Source organism: Poecilia reticulata, linkage group LG2, assembly GCF_000633615.1.
Source record: "Poecilia reticulata strain Guanapo linkage group LG2, Guppy_female_1.0+MT, whole genome shotgun sequence".
Classification (NCBI taxonomy): domain Eukaryota; kingdom Metazoa; phylum Chordata; class Actinopteri; order Cyprinodontiformes; family Poeciliidae; genus Poecilia; species Poecilia reticulata.
The window spans coordinates 8,253,181-8,271,033 of NC_024332.1; the positions used below are offsets into that span (position 1 = coordinate 8,253,181).

General features: G+C 41.9%; 1 protein-coding gene across 4 annotated transcripts in view; it reads right to left on the bottom strand.

Annotated features, from left to right (window-relative positions):
* The window catches only part of LOC103473550 (nck-associated protein 5-like), a 133,350-nt gene that overhangs the window by 40,693 nt on the left and 74,804 nt on the right, over positions 1-17,853 (bottom strand). For all 4 annotated transcript variants that reach the window (XM_008423870.2, XM_008423878.2, XM_008423886.2 and 1 more), the window contains one exon: positions 8,263-8,396. In XM_008423870.2, coding sequence (XP_008422092.1) covers positions 8,263-8,396 — 134 coding nt within the window. The remainder of the gene's footprint in view (positions 1-8,262; positions 8,397-17,853) is intronic.

Sequence of the window (17,853 nt, forward strand, 5' to 3'; positions counted from 1 at the left end):
TCTAATCAGTTTGACAGGTGAACAATTGCAATCTGCTAAGCAGGGGAAGCAATAGGCAGAACAATCCCCCAGTTGTGCAGCCAAAACGAGGCCAGCCCGGGGACCTCGCGTGACTGCTTCAATGACCGCAGCAATCTTCTTACCCCAACTCAACAAACTGTCCGTTTCAGCACAGAAATATTCCATTCTGCTATCCTGACTCCCTTCCAGCAAATCGCTTATGTACGCCCACCGGCTGATTGCCTAGCTTAACCCAATGCTAAGCCACTCTTATCCTCTTAGAGCTGTTTTTTTGCAGCAAAACATGTTGGAGACCCTTGCTCAGACGTGACCTAAATCAATGAGAGCAACGAACACAGCGGGGGCTGGACTGGAGGCGTTCGGTGAAAGGTTTGCTTCATTCCAGAGCTGTAAAAGTCAGGCACATCAGTCATGGGTGTTACTGCAGAGTAGCATTACAAAAGGTCCGTGACCTTGTGACCGCTGACCCCCGCTGGAGACCTCTGACCTTCACAACAAGTCACACATGCAGATCAGGAGGTAGCAGCATCTAGCATGCTCTGACAGCCATATTTTTTTAACAATACCATGCAGAAAAGTCTTCAAATAAACATAATTAAATCACTTTTTTATGTCACATTTCTCTCAAAATAACTAGGTCTCCCCAAAGGGAGACCTACAGTGGTTAGAGTTCAACTTCTGGCTATAGGAAGCCATTAGAGAGGCAAGGAAACATTTTGGTCCTCAGAAGCATCCCGTAAAGTTTTCCATCAGTGACTAACAGCCATGTGCGTCCCACATGGGAGAAAGATATACAGCCTTCCCAGTGAGGAACCTAAGTCATGGTGACAGCAGGAGCCCAACACTCGGTTTTCAAAGCAGGGTCAAGACAGGGAGCAGAGGTGGTGATTATGGTTGGACCCAAGCATGAGGTATTAAGGTACTCAGACATACTGGTAGCTTTGATGTGACGCATTTTCTTTTCTATATTTTGGTCTTTGCATTAACACCAACAGTCAACCTGCAACATCTCAACCAAATAATTGGTTGTGAATCGCAGAAGGAACTTGATAAAACCGAGTATGACTGTGTCTGATCAAATCACCTAAAGGCCCATGAAGGCTACAGCTTTCTAACAACATTCAAAATCCAGATCAAAAATATGCATCACTATGACTTGAGTCAAAGGAGTGAGTAGTCTTTGCTGTCTTCCCATCCAAATTCTGACAACATTTGTAAGATGATGCTAACCTTACAAGAGCGTTGGCCTTCCAGTGTTAGCTCAGTTTCATGAAAATATACCAGCTTGATTCCAGGGGGCATCAAGACTTGGGTTTCTGATAATCTTTGGGATGAGAAAGAGGAACAACAAAACTTAACACATTTATTTGCACTATTTATTTATTTGCACTATTCTAACATTCAGGGGGCCGGCTAAACAGGCAGTGAGTAAGTGATGGACTTTCAAACTGCTTTGCTCTGAATAATAGAAAACACCTAAATGTATAAACACAGCAGCTCCACAAAGCTTATCTTCCTTCTTAAATTCAGGCTTATAAAGAATAATATGCATATAAATGTGCCTGGTTAAGAGAGGCTGTTGGGGGTAACTAGCTTGTCTGTCCAGCTTGTAGTATGTTGGTTTATGTCTTCCATTCCTATACACATACGTATTTATATACACATAGCATATTGTCTGGCCTGAAAGGGCCAGCGAAAAACTAGATAATTTAAAGGAAAGGCAATGCTCTCCACTTCCTCCCCTTGGTGGAACCACTGCAGCCCAAACATTAAGCTAGCACTTTACTAGCATGTTTCCTACTTCCTTTCTTAAATTAATTCTGAAATATATGTTATGCATTTATGAGTTTTGGACTCTTGGTTCAGGAGGGGTGCGTTAGAACATGCTAACAAGGTCTAGGGCCCCAGGTTTCCCTCTTGATAGCACCACTTTAGCCTGACTACCATGCTAGCAGTTTGTTAGCCTAGTCCTACTTTCTTAGCTTAAGCTATGCTATTGGAAATATAATAGAAATATGATTGTCCAGGAAAGAGAGGCTGGCCTAATAGACAAAACAAATTATTATAAAGGACCCTAAGCCCCCTTGTTTAATTATGGTATCACCACATTAGCTTGACTGTTAAGTTAGCCATTTTTAACCTCTTTTCTTGGAAAAGTAATAATTTCGACTTTACAAGATTTCTAGATCAATTATTTTTATTTTTGTATATAATTTGATCTCGTTTTTTTTATTCCACTTTGTGATAGATCTTCATCAACATTATATAGACCTAAATATTTTCTTTTTTAGGTAAAAACTACATTTAGATAAAGACTTTTGCTCTAATACTAAACTAATTTAAAAATCCAACAGAAACTAAAGCATTTGTATGAAACAATCAGTCTGTAAAATTCTTAAAAATGGATGAATATACGAGTATAAATTGCTTGTACTAGAAGAACTGTAAATGCAAAATTCAGGCAAAATATAATAATTATTGATTGGAAAACACATAAATCTAGCATACAGTTTCATTCGTTATGAAGCTATTCTTCATAACAAAGGACAGCTCTTTCAATGTTTCTTTGGTAAATTGCATCATGAGACAAAAATAGAGACAAAAAGAAACTTGGGAGATCTTGAGAGACCATATGGTGGACATTTTCTGGACTCCATTCATTGTTAGTGACCTTTGAATTACTAAACACAGACTCTCAGTATTTGTACTTTCTGTAGCTTTCAAACAACGCCAGTGGAATATTACTCTGCTGATACAGTAGAGCTCAGTAAGAGCTGCTCTATATGTTCCAACCTAAGCATCTGTTAGGAAAAGCAAATCTATGATGACCATTAGGTCAGTAACATGTTTTTTCCGCTTCAGGTCACAATCTGTGAGCACCAGTTCATTATATAAGCTTGATGAAACAGGCAAGTTTCCCTGATATGCGGCTGGATGCCCTACTTCCACAGAAGCTTGTAATCTGACCGCTGATAGCAGCCTTGCAGACATAACGTCCAGTGTGCTTAATCCAAGGCGGAAGTTGGAGCGCTTGAGGAAGTGTTAGTGGCACAGGGTAGGGTTAGGGTGGGTTAGGGTTAGGGTTAGGGTAAGGGTAGAAAGGGTTCAACACACAAATCTAGTGAATGATTGCTCTCAAAGTAAAACTTAGGCATTGATGTTAAAGCGCTTTCAAGTTTGATAAGATGTAATTCCCGGCTCAAAACCAAGGTGAAAACTGGGCTAAAATGGCCCAACATGAGGTTTTCCCAAAATAGCCCAGACACCTATGATCTATTTAGCAGCTCTGCTTCCATGAGGAAGTGACTTCAAAAGACCGACCTCCCTGTTTCCTGTTAATGACCCCAGATGTGCCGTCTAGAACAGGGGTCTGATTTATACAAGCTAAATCCTCGCAGCTGCCAAGGCGATTTCCAACACACCAAATTAAAACTCTTTGACAGGCTTTGATTGGATGGTTGGGTGATTGGACTCCAGCAGCATTCATCAGCAAAAAGCTCACTGTTTGAAAGCGCCGCAGTCCGACCAGATGATGATGAGAGAAGCACATGAATGCGTACAGTACACGCCTCCCGAACTACACTCCGCGGACCGTGGAGGGATCAACCTGAGCATGACCGTCCAAACAACACGTCCAGACTTGAAAAGCAATTCCTGTCTGTTTACATCATCTGTGCCGGCGTTCTACACACACCGAGTATTGCACAGAAGGAAAACTGGGGGCATAAATCAGCAGGCAGCCGTCATCGTCTGCTCCTGTTGTTAGTCTGCCCGTAAGTCTCCCATATCCTGTCGAGAAGAGGCCCCTTCAAGATGGTAATCATTCAACGTCAAGCTGAGCAGTTCGCCTGTAAAGGCTACAGTTTTGACAATGTACAAGCATGTGTTGTGGCTGTCAATGTCTCTAACCTGAGGCAACTCATAGAGTCATGAGAGATCCTATTCACTCTTCATTTTGCTTACCTTAAGGTCCTAAAGACAGTTTTAGGGTCATTAGAAGGGACTTCGTTCCACCTAGAAAACTGCAATTATGACGTGAAAGATTTGTCCATTGTCATTGTCTTGAAGTTGTTTATCTCATCATTAGGCCAGAAACAGGATACCTAGTGGCCCATCCTGTTTCAGCATTCCAGAAGATGCTAAAGACCAAAAAAATGTTTTATTCAAGTCTCTTTAAGCCATTTAATGTTCTCATCTGCTAAACGCTGTGCTCGTCTCCAAATTTAGCATAGTTTTTATTTCTTTAGAGACATTTAATGCCCAAAAGAAAGTATCAAACTTTTATCTTTAGGAGCATTTTAGAAGGTACCTTATTCCTACTACAGGTAGCAAAAGCTTAAAAATAGAGTTTCTACCAGGATAAGTATGAAAGATACAGCAAATGCATCAAGAAAGACCAAAACAATTAGTTCTCTTGACTGTCAAAATTGTCATTACCTCAGAGCTGCCTCTCTCATCCTCAAGCCAGAACCAAGACCTCCATAGGCCTGCTTGTGCTTGAATTCTCATTGGTCATCCTTTAAGTGAGTCCAGGAAGATGAATTAAGGCAATTAACCGTCATAGCAAGAAAGGACATCCAAATGCACTCGGCTGATTTATTTCTTTTAAATTCTCTTAAATTCATCTAATGTCATTATCCGCTGAAGGATGTAGCTCTGTCCCCATATTTCAGTTTCCCCTGCCCTGTTCTGGCTTTTGAATGTCTGGGTTGTGGGGCGTTTAGGGTGGGCCCGAGCTGGCTGCTGTGTCTGCTTCTAATCCATTGGAGTTTAACAACAGCATGGACTTGCAAGCAGTGGGGAAAGCCTTAGGGGGATTGACCAAAGTCAGGAGGGGCTGGGCATGTGACCCACAACAGGATAAGAGCCCAATTGGTTGGGGGAGGGCGTGTAAGGATTTGATGTAGTGAGTGTACACCTATGTCTAAGACAAAGTGGTTAGAGTGAAAATGATTTGGTCTGAACTGTGACAGAGGAAAGGTATTGTCATCTGTGGGAATTCTCAACATTCTCTTAAACTTGACTTTTTGTTAAAGGAATTCAGCTACTTGGTGGAATAGAGATTAAAGTACGGAAACAAAAAAAATACTCACCCATACCAAAAATACTTAAGTTTGACATTCGAGATCTTTTCAAGACTGCGTAGGAACTCTGGAACAATTTGAAGGGCTTTCACCATCAACCATCTGGCCTAATTCCTCATCATTCAAAGCACTACCACCAATTAATTAGCAATACGCAAATCAATTGTTGCCCGGAGGTCAAACAGATCCCGCTCTGCTTAAGAGATTGGATGTCCATCTGACGTGATTTGCGGGGATGTTTTAAAGACACATTGACGGAATGACGTTTCCATTCCCTCTAATGCACAACAAATAACACGCCCTGAATTGATCAGAACATATATTACGTCAAAGGGATGCAATTAACTGTTGTTTGACTTATATTGGTATGGAGAGTGCTGTGCAGAAGTCTTGAGTCATCCCTCCTTCCTCTGTATTTTCTGACAAAAGACTTTCTTGTAATGTTTTAATGTAATAATAGCCGTGGCAAAACCAGGAATTATGCAAGAAGTTAAGAGCTGCAAAGGTGTATAGCTTCTTATAGCAAGAAAATATTGTGAAATGAGTTGCATGTTAAATTCCCAGTATGTCACCACCAAACAGTAGCAGACTGAGCTGTTTGGCATTGGAAGAGAAGATTTTATTTTTTATGGGTCCAACCCACATACTCAAGTCTGCGGCCAGGGGCTTTCGGCAAATAAGAGCCAAAGCAGACGACATATTTATATCTTCTTTAATGGGAAATGTTTGGTACAACACAAAATAGCTTTTCATTTGATGTGCTCTTCTGCTTTTGTTCCATTTTAATGCCACAAAATGTACGGCCAAGAACATCCAGCAACCTTCAACTCAAAAGCAGACTCAGGCATTAAACTCGTCTAAAAACATGATGAGTTTCCAAAGGAAGTTCTCAGTTTTGTTGCTAGGAATTGACAACAAACATTTTGCGGGTCCACAAAACAGAAAATAGTTTATGATTAGCGCTTTAAGGTTAGCATAACTAGCTTTTTAGTCGGCGGTGCTCACCACTTGTTGGCGATATATAAATAAAATGAACTGAATAGCTTCTTGATCGTTGACTGTATGTTGTTATTATGACTTTGTATTTTTGTGTTTTTATAATGTAAAGCACTTTGAACTGCCTTGTTGCTGAAATGTGCAATACAAATAAACGATTGGTTGGTTGGTTGGTTGGTTGGTTGGTTGGTTGGTTGGTTGGTTGGTTGGTTGGTTGGTTGGTTGGTTGGTTGGTTGGTTGGTTGACTGATTGGTTGACTTGGTTCACTGATTGAGTCCACCCTAGAGGACGACCGGTGGCAACACATCACTAAAGACCTAAACACAATGGAAAATTGTGGTCATGTGTGTCTTTAAGGATTGAAACTGGGCCATCAGACCAGAAAGTGGCAGGGGCAAAGGTTCGTGGTGATGGAGCCAACCAAAGAAACTTCTATGGTGTCAATACCCATTGCCATAGGGTCCACCTCTCCATTTTCACTAAGTACTCCATCAGGTAAATACTCAGCGCTGCTTAAGCAAAGAAGATCCAGACAGACTGTCCTGTCTGGACACTTCATGTCTAAGTTCCATTATAGATACCTCTATAAACTCCCCTCCTTCGCTCTGATCGCAGGGTTTAAGGACATATAATGAAATGTCTGGTCTGTAAAACGGCACAAGGTCCAATGAGAAATATTTTCCTGGGTGACCATATCTAGATTAACTGTCTCATTGAGGATCTGAGGAAGACCCTAGCAGGGAGACGGTTCACTATCGCTTATCTGCTAATTCGACCTCTCACTGTTAGAGTTGAGGGATTCTGTTTTTATTGTATTTTCTTGGCAGGAAACCACAGAAAGTCCACGTGGTCAGACAGGGAGTCTCCTCTGATAGAAATCAACTAGGCCAAAGTGGAGGTTGCAGACAGGTGCAGTGAGCTGTGTTAGAAACACAAAAACAAGTTGAGACAGCAGCTCAGTGATGATTTATACACCTGAGAATGAATTGCCGGAGCGGCTGGGAACAGCTCATAAAAAGATCACACTGTGTACGGGCCCGCTCCCTGGAGAATCAACTGGAAACACCAGCAACGAGAGGCTGTGGAGTAACCAGCCCAACACAGAACCATCAAACACATGACGCGTCTTTTCTAATGGCTCCTAAATATTTCATCCGTCTCCTGGCAGAGAACGCCGGGACCATTAAAATTTACTGGATTTTCCCAGCCGACTTAATGAGAAGATAAGCAGTCAATGTGAAATCCTGCGTAAGTACAGTGGTGCGTGCCTATCTCCTAATTATGGAGTCTGACTCTTGATTCGCCGTCACACTCCAGCAGCGCCTCAGCGGAGGACGGCCACAGATTGGAGGTCAAGGGGAGGGTAAGAGCTCCGCCTGGCTTTAAAGGGGCCGAGGAAAACCGACCAGTTCTTCAGGCTCTGGTAGGAATATTACAGCAGCAGGAAAAGTGGAATTGAAGGAATATTCACGGGTAATTTCTTAGATAAAAAACTGAATGTTTTCTCTATTTCTGAGGAAAAAGAATGTTTTAAAGCTGCTAGGAAGAGATAAAAGACACCAAACCATAATACTGCCACTACCATGCTTTCATTTATTCCAGAACAATCTGATCATTAATCAGACTCAGATCCACTTATATGCTGGTAATTCATTTGCTCTAAAACTCCATTTAATAAAAAGTTCCTTTGAGGTGCTGAGACACCCATTTCATGACACTACCACCACCGTGCTTCAGCTTGAAACAAGGCTTTGACTCGCATAAATGGAAACGTTTAAGGCAGAGATTAAACTTTTGTCCAGTCAGCAGGTAAAAGTGACGTTTCATTCAGTCTTCTTTAGCGCACTAAAAAAAAATTTGGGTTTTGAATCAGATCCATATTTTTCATTTTTAGGTCATATTTATGCAGGAACATGGAGAAAGAGTAAATAATAAGCTTATGAGTTCAGTTGAGAGGCAGAAAATGGTCAAATCGAAAGAAATGAAAGGAAAATCCAAAAAAACAACTGTTTTTAATATTAGCTTTTAGAGTGTTGTTGTCCTTTGGAGTCTAAATTAAATAAACCGTCGCTGAGAGGCTAGCTGATGAACTTTGATTATTTCTAGTTTAGAGTCAGAAGGAGTGGAGAGGAAGTATAGAAGGTCCCCGTTGGATCGTACCTGGAGAACTGCTGCTGCAGCGAGACCATCTGCGCCCGGCCCAGCTCCGACTCCTCCGTCACTTCCCGCAGGCGCTTCTCGCTTTCCAGTCGCAGGCGGCGCTCTTCCTCTAGCTCGTGGATCAGCTTTTCTCGCTGTGCACAGACAGGATGGCGATCAAATGGTAAATGGATTGAACTTATATAGCACTTTTCCAATCATTTTGACCACTCAAAGAGCTTCATACTAGAGTCACATTCACCCTTTTATACATTGATGTGCAGATCGGTAGGCAGTTTGGGGTCGAGTGTCTTCCTCAGGGGCACATCAACATGTGCCAGGAGGAAGATGGAATAGAATCTACAACCTTCTGATCACAAGATGATACTCTACCCACAGAGCCACAGTTGCCCCCGTCAAGTAGGACAATTTTGTTTACAGAAACTTCATAATCCATTTAATTTGTTTCTCTGTTTATTTATTTTGGATATTTCAAATGTCTTCCAGTTCCAGTGTTAAATTTACAGTTTAGTGATCTTTCAGAATGCATTACCATTATGATACAGGAAAATGGTGTACAAACAACAATTACCGTTTATCACAATAACTTCAGAGACAATTTATCACTTAGGAAAAAAAAAGTGTCAAGACAGGCCTAACAACGAATCCTGTTTATGAAGAAATACAAACCCGATTACTGATGGAATGTAAAATAAGCAAACAGATTGAGCAAGGTGCTAAATTAAAGCCCATAAAAGTCCAGTTTTGAGGGGGGGGGTTTTATTTCATTTCCACCCCATTTATGAGTTTATCCACAGGATCTGGGAAAAGAAACCCGCTGGCGACCAATCCTGGACTCTTTTCCACGATCTTGGTGGAGGTAATTCTAGCTGACGGAGCAAATGAGAGAGAAATGTTTTTCAGGCTCTCTGGCCTCATCTGCTGCAAGCTGGCTGCCTGTTTCATAACTGGACATTTATTGACTATCTGGAGAAGTTCTGCCAGGAATATCATCTTAAATAAATCCTCGTAAAGTCACTAAACCAGTCAAAAGCCCAGAGAGTTTAGCTAGAGCTGCTTAGAGGGCGACCATAATCCTGACGAATAGAGAGCCTGCTCTCTGGTTATAGCAGAATCACCTATAGGAACAGAATTATGAGGACACCTAGTGGCTGAAATAAGCACAGCAGCTGAACTATGAGAGTCAAAGTTTTTTAACTGTTCAGCTGCTATGAAACAAATATTCAAGGATTGCTGTGAGTTGTAGATGGTGCTAACCGGCCAATCTTTCATTCTGTGTGTTTTTGTCAGAAGCAGCAGCTGTCAGCAGTCAGGGAGAGGATATTAAACCCGCGTCACCTTTAAAAGCTCTCCTGCTTCTCGCTCTGCTCATAAATTCATGGCTACAACGAGCGGCTGAGTTTTTACACAACAGTGGGATTCCTCCTGTCGGGGGAGCCTAATGGGGAATGAAGGGGGGTAATGGCCGCCATAAATTCAGTCAAACCGAAGCAGAAAGTCTTCCCTCCCCCTGCCAGCAGCAGAAACCAGCGACTCTCCTCTTTTTGTTTCAACCCAGAAACTTGCTTTATTTGTGTTGGTAATAAAGTGCAAACATGTTCTGGTATGGAAAATGGGTTTAATAGGAGGTAAAAATGCTAAGTATGCTTTCATTAGTATTGTTCTGCACAGAAGCTTCATTCTCGAGCGCCCGAGGCAAAAACCACCGACCTGTCGCTCGCCAACAACCTCACGATTAACAGTCAGCATCTGCAGTAAAACCCTGCCGCTGCCTTTTGTGGTAAATATGTATGACTTCAGCTACTTTACAAGGCCAAAACTCATTAAGTCAAACATTACTGTATCTTTATGAAGCCAGTTTTTCTTGTTGAACTGGTTTGTTGCTGCTGCTGTTGCTAATTGAAAGCACATTCTGTGAGAAGCAGAGTGGCCACGAGGAGAGAATCAGCTAAAATCAAGCCTGGAAACTCCCCGTGGGAACATTTATTTACTTAATCCAACCACTGAGGAAGATAATCCTCTTTTTAACTGGCTGACATCAAGACGGCCAGATGTAGTGCCATGTTTTCCCTGCAGAGGGCAATGCAGTCCTGTGATAAAACCTCACTTTGTCCCTTTAAACAATGCCATACATTTGGTAGGAAAAGCAAATGGAACGAGAGACACAGAGAGAGAGAGAGAGAGAGAGAGAGAGAGAGAGAGAGAGAGAGAGAGAGAAATCTTTAAAATGGACTGGAATGCTGAGCCATATATCTGAAACGAGCTGGGATTTCAGGATTAAACGTGACCTCTGTCACCGTGGAAACCAGCTTCATTTTCTGCCTGACACAGAAACGTATCCATGCAGGCAGGGCCAGATGAAGCATGATGCAAGACCTTAGGGTTTGGAGCCGCTTCTGGTGTGCTAGCCAACATCAGCTTCTTTTATTGCATGAAAATTCAACCGGAGTGACAGTTGAGAACACAACCTCTCACTCAACCAACCAAAGACTCTCAAAAACTTTCCCCTGGAACCACCGAGATGAGAGAAGAAACTAGCAGCCGAGCTGTTGAATCGACAGCATCAGTGTCCAAAGGGAAGAACAAGTTTTGAAGCAGTCAGTGTGGGTCTGGTTGGTTTCTTTGCACCAAAGAGGCTTTCATGTTCAATGGAGCTGAGGTTGAGGTTTAGCGTAAACCTGACATTAGCCTGATTTATCTACTCCAAAACAAGTTTCAGTGTGTGGTCCGGATTGTGATAGAGTAGTAAAACCCAACCAATGACCTAAACTGTCAACTCCTGAGGAAGGAAACTGAAGATGTTTAGGAAGCATCCACAAATCAATCCTCTCTCCTACTGGAAAATGCTAGACCACCATAGTCATAATCCACAGTTATGCTAGCTTAATGTCAATATGCACTGAGAAGTTGGAGGTTAGCAGGAACCATCTGCTCCAAAAAGGCAGTTTGAAATTCGCCAAATATGTTCCAGGAAAAGCTTTTACAGCCAGACAAGAGAACACTTGAGCTAATTAGCCTCAACGACTTGAATATATTAGTAGATTGGGCACCGCCTTTTTGAGTCAGGTCACAATAATTGGGGGCTCATCCGGGATTTGAACCTGGGACCTCAGTTTCCCTCTCAGTGGTGCAGTTGCTTTGCTAAAGAGGTCAAAATCCTAAAGACAGGGTACTATTTTCAACTAACCCAACTTTTACACATTTCGGTCTTTTAGCAGGACAGTCATCCCAAACACATGTCCAGAGACCCATCAGTCTAAATTAACTACTTATTCTGAAAAGAAAAATACTGATCCAAGCTTTTGTTTTTTCTCCAGAGTTTATCTCCATGAATCTGTGGAGCTGTTGTGAGATCAGACGGGTAGAAAGAAGTCTCGTCTGAATTCCTCCAGGAGTGAACCTTGCCTTAATTCAGTCAACATTAGACAATAATGACTTTTAACCAAGCTGAATCACTAAAAGACTCAAAGCCCCATGATACCCCTGCACGATCCACCAAGGACTTTAAATTAATTAAAGCCTCGTCTGCTTGTCCCTACCATGCCATCTCTTGTAAAAGGCCAGCTTTATCATATTAAGTGGTTGTACATGTAGCGCTCAGCCTTGACTCCGTCTCTGCTGGCAGAGGACGTCCATCTGTAACTGTACATGGGTTTGGGACGCAGTTTGTGGGAGGGGGGGTTCAATAATCCCTTCATTACACTGAAACCTCCCCCCTTTCTCCTTCTGCCGGAGCTCTTTGCCTAATCAAAGGGCCGGGAGCAGATCAGGGGCTCGCCACTAAAGCAAACATCAGGGACACAGCGCAGCGTGCAGGTCCCTCATTCATAAATAAAACATAAATACAACACTCACTCTGTGTCTGTGTGTGTGCGCATGTGCGTGTGATTGGGCTACATTCAGAAACTGTAACATAAGGAGAAGTTGTCCTTGGCTGAAACCAGCCAATGTAGCTCGTTTGCTATGCTAAACATGCAATCAAAATATCCAGGGTTTCTTAACCATTTCGCTGGCATTTCTAAAGAGTGGCCATGAGGAGGTTTTCCACATATCAATGTCTTCCTAAAATAATGGCCTGTCATGTTTTGCCAAAAGTAATTTTTATTTGCCTAAATTATCTTCTAGCAAAAAAATGACTTGCACCATTATTTTAGGAAGGTGTTGATATTCAATCTCATGTGAAACTGGCTTTGTGCCAGTTTCACATGGGTTGCTTTTCAACCCTATTTTTCCCCACAGGACAAAAACAATCGTCAACAAAATAGTAGTTTAGCAACATACAAAACAGAACCAGTTATTATGAGATCTGTTGTACAAAATATTTGTCTACTTTTCAAATGATGGTGCATTTTGAGTTTCTGTACTAATTTCTTATTTTTTAGTGTTTGGCAGCTTTGAGCTTCCGTACTAAAACAAACAATTTCACTCTGAAATATAATAAAAAGTATAAAACTTGATTTCTTTTGAAAAGAAACTGGGCAAACCATAAAAAATTATGGATGTTAAATGTAGTATTTTAATTGAATGGAATCAATGCAAAGTTTTATTTTTTTATTTTTATTTTCTACTTTGTGTTTTGCAGCTCAGGGCTTCCATACCATGCTGCACAAAGGGATTTGAAGCTCAGTTTCACACTCTCCAATCACATTTCATTTGAAATACAATAAAAAGCGGAAAAGCGACTTTCTATTGAAATGGATTTGAGTCTAAACAGTGGTTTATTCAGTAAAATGTCGGCGCATTGTGTCCCACAGGACTCTATCAATTCAATTATCATGGAGAGCGTCTACATTAGAGGGTAGCACCTCTCCCTCAGAGAGCCTCCGGCGCTGTAGAAAATAATACCAATAATACACGCACCCAGGAATATGCTAAGCCATGAGTGGCTCATCTATCATCCCCCCACACCCACACAGTCTTTCATAGGGAAAACCAATAGACAGAGGTGGAAAGGCCCGGTGTTGAGGTGTGATTTGGGCCCGGCTGTCAGTGTTTGTCACCCAGCCGGGGGACCCCGTCTTGGCTCCGGCCCCTGCCTGGTCTGATAAGGCCAATCTGCAGAGACAACACCTGAGACCCCAAACCTCCACGCTGTCACCCGCTCTAACAAACAGCTGTCAGAGCCCAGCCCAGAGCGCCGGATGAGGCCCGAGCCTTCCTCCACGTCTTTCAGACCCTCAAAACACTTCTTTATCTGCTGGAAGCACAAAAGATTTCCGCTCTGAAGCTGCGTCTTAAACACTCATAAATCACTGTCAGATAACATATCATACCTTGGGTCTGCCAACTCATTAAAGCAACATTAATCAGTAGCTCTTCTTGTGTGGTCATCAACTGGGACGTGGAAAACATCATTTAATCACTTATGCAGAAGATTTCTCATTAAACTGACCCATAGAAGAACAAATGTTCTGATGTCCGTCTCCAGTAACAAAGTTCAGCTGTCCTAATTTTATTTTCTCCAAGATTTCTCAAGTTCTTTAAGGTTTTAATGTGGCCCTGCGCTATCAAAACAATATTTGTTCAAAAGTATTAATTCTGTCATCTTACAACCACAAACTCCAAAGTATTTGGGAAGAAATAGATCAACGCAAAGAAAACTAAGTGTAACATGCATTTGTGGTCCGCCCATTTTACTTCGATAAAGAGTAAAATTTTACTCTGGAGCCAAATTGTCTGTAATTTGGTCTTATTAAGTTAATGGTCTGGCTTCAATCCGAAACCTAAAGTATGCTGGAAAAGTAGACCTATCCAATTGAATCCAGTAGAACTTGGGCTATTTTCCACAGAAGAATATCAGTCACTGTTTGTGACAAACCATAAAGGACTTGGCCAGTAAAATGGTTCTAAAAGCACAGACCAGTGGTGTCCAGACTTTTTGCCACTGGCGCCAAAACTTGCAAACTTAAACTATTTGTGGGCAGCAAAATTCATTATATTAAGAATATAAAAATTAGATTATTTGTAAATAAATAAAAATAAAGGGATTTGTAAGGAAACAGATAAAAACTATATCCTTAGTCAGAAGCTTCTTCAAATTCGTTGTAATACAGACTGCTACAGAAGATCCTCCCTGCCTACAGCCATTAGCCTCTACTACAACTCTTTGAAGAACCTGGAATAATATCAGTAAGAACAACATTTAATTTCCCTTTGGGATCAAGACGGTATTTTTGAATTCAAAAGAAAAATTGAAAACTGTCGATTTCCTTCCACTTTCCAGCTATGCACTACTTTGTGCTGATGTATCACAAAATAAGAGGCAATGAGGTAAAAACGGTGCCTCTAGTCGTTCTGCATGCGTTCCCTCATCAAACGCTGCAATCAGCCCCCAATCATTCACTCAGCTAACAGGCTCTGTCAGAGCGAGCGCGGCCGCACCAAACCCAGAGGAAAAATGAAGCCAAGTGTTTCCCCAAAGCCGACTCGTTTATTTTCACGTGTTGTTTAGACAGGCGTTTCCAGCAGGGCGTAATCTTAAATGGCCGGCCCTCTCCCTCCGGCCCCCCTCCCCAGACTTGCTGCGTGCCTTTACGAGACTCAGGAAACCCCTACATCCTGCCCCCGATGGACTGGGGTCGCACTTTGGAGTGGCATCAAAAGGCGAGCAGGAGACAGGGAGGTACCCGGCCCCGCGCCACGCCTGGAGGATTCCAGAGGAAACCTGCAGCGTGGCGAAGCCGTCAATACAAGGCCTGACTGGAAAACTGACAGAGAGGGATTGTTTCAGGAAGAAATCCTCTGTTTTCCCACATCATGAACAATATGTCTCGTGTGGCCGGATTTGTGGGGTGCCTAAACAAACTATTTGAAATATTTAAGGGATTTCTACAATGTTGGTCCCTGTATCACTTTACCTTGAGCTTATGGACCCTGGGTATAAAGGTGTGCTTTAAGCTCGACATACTGACTTATCTATGCTAAGCACTCTGAGAATGAAGTATGAAATGTTCTGTTCTTACGTTGGTCTGTTGACAGAGTTGGCTAACAAGGACTTCCTGTTGGTCTAGCCAAAGACATCTGTTTACGTTAGCCCAAAGGTTAATCTGGCAGAAAGAAGATATTAACGTTTTATTAGCACAGACAATACTGCCACTGGCTAACTGTTAGCCACTAATATCTGTAATGTTAGCATCTGTTCTGTTAACACTCAAACTGTAAATTAGTACATTAACTTCTTAGCTTTCTAACAAGCTAGGAAGCTAATGGGTTCGAAAAATACGTCAACTGGTCACAACTGAGCTGGACTGCTAAGCTAAGTGAGAATCTAGCTATTAGCAATCCAAGCTAATGCCAAATTGTTTCCATTTTATTTATACAAGCAATAAATAAATGTTCTCCCTAACAATTGATGTATAGCAGTCGTCCTCCAGGATTTCACAATTGTTTTTCTGATTTGTTTTGTGATTATTTCTTGTGCAATATCAGCAGTGTAGTAGAAGTAAGAAATACTGCCACCTGTGGGTAGGAGTTAGCATTCACTTCAACCCAGTGTTTTTGACTATATTTGAAGACAATATGCAATGAACTTAAAATTATGAATGACAGTGAAAAAATGTGGGAATCTGTTCATTTTGTACTAACGTAGTTGAGAAAAATTGAGACCGAGTGTCCGTCTTAAAATTTGTCTCTGCTCCTAGTCTTTCTTTTCAAACCTGGGGAAGCCATACTGGGCATCCAGGTTGAGGTTGGTTTGGAACTCCCCTAATTTCAAGTACTGACGGTCTTTCTGTTTGTTCAACTTGGAACTTGGAAATGTTTGTCCGAAGAGTAAAAATGAAATGCGTAGCATCTTAAAATATGAAAAAACAATAAACTGTAGTAGTTTTTCGATCAGATTCCCTGGTGAAACCTTTGAAATATTTTCAATATTTTATCTTGCTCTAGTGAAACCAACATTGTTGAACATTTAGAACTGTATCTATTGTATTAATGCTACCTTAAACAGTTCAACTGAGCTACACGTCTTGTAGAATAAACATCAGGAGATCCAGTAGAAGCACACATTCACTGGGTAAATCTGTTATTTACACTGCTAAGCTTCAGGTCTGCTGTACTGAGCTGTGAAGACATCTCTGTGACAGGTTTTTAGCTCAAATGCAGGAGAACTGCTCAGTCTGATCACACGGGGTTTAATGGACATGAATAGATGGGGGCTGGGGCAAAAGGTGGGCACAGAGTGGGGGTCTTCCTCTGGTTAGCAGCTCCCACTTCACACCAGTAGCACTTCGGCAATTATCTCCTCCAGGCAGCGTTGAAGCTCTGAAACCTCCCAGGAACGGCAGAGAGACAGCGAAGGGGAATCCAACGGGGATAATCCTAATTTCAAATGGAGCTTAGCGATATTCCCCTCCATCCTCGCCCCCTTCTGTCTGGCGCAGATAACTCAACCTGAGCGGATGCCCATTCCCGCGATTAGCATGTCACCCAGTCCACTTCAGAGGAGTGTTTCCTCGGGATCAGAGGGCGCCGACACTCACAGGTGTCACCCTTAGCTTCAGCAAATTAAACAAGACAGGAATAAAACTTCAGAACTTCTCATCAAAACAATATCTGGAAGCATCAATCCAGAATAAAGACACGTTGTAGTGCTGGAGAGCAAAAAACTGCTGGCTGACGATGACTGCCATTGGTTTTAGCTGTTAAAATCTCAACATAAATCTTAAAAGTATTTATGATATATAAAAGAAAAAGAGACACCGTTCTTTGCTGCTAATTGTCAACAATACAACAAGTAGATAAAGTCAAGAAAAAGTTATGAAAAAATTAGTGAGAGAGAGCAAAGTAGTTCAGTTATGCTTGCTTGACTATGAAAACCTCAATATGTAGACGTGCTGTGGAATTCGGTGCGTTTCAATTCAGTTACAAAATAAAAACAAGGCGACCTAAACATCAAGTCAGACAGATCATCAGTAGAGCAGGCTTTTAAATTAGCTAATCAATCACAACTGTGTTCAGACCATCACTTAATGATAATCTCAAAAATAAACATCACGCCTAAAATATTAACACTGAAATGGAGTGAATATTCTGTTCTTTGTGTGGGAAATGTTTGCCTGTTTTTTGGTGTTTTGCTATGGCAACAGGTCTGTGTATAGCGTAGCTGAAACAAAGAGTGAGAAAAAGAAGAATATGAGTGGTTAGTCTTTAGTGGTTTTTCTGCGTTATTTTTCCCTTTGCTGTGGCACACTGCACTGAATTAATAACAACTACATCTCCAGGTTTCATTTAGTTAACGGTTCTTAAAGAGTAGTCTTTTTGCCCCCCAGCGTTGTGTGGATGCTCAAAATTCCCGAACGTAAACAATGGATGATTTGTGCCTGGGATAGAGTGTGTGGTTATTTGTGCAGGTCCCAACTCTGAGCATTAACGGGGTAGAAACGATCTACCCTACGGCCGAAACCTCTCCGCTGCTGACCTCGTCCACAGTGGGGCGGGGCGGGAAGAGAAAACCAGCAGATTCAGCTCCAGGCATCAGGGAGAATCCCAACACCAAGCCTGAACATCCTGAGAGTTCATCATCCCTCCCTGGTGTGTGTGTGTGTGTGTGTGTGTGTGTGTGTGTGTGTGTGTGTGTGTGTGTGTGTGTGT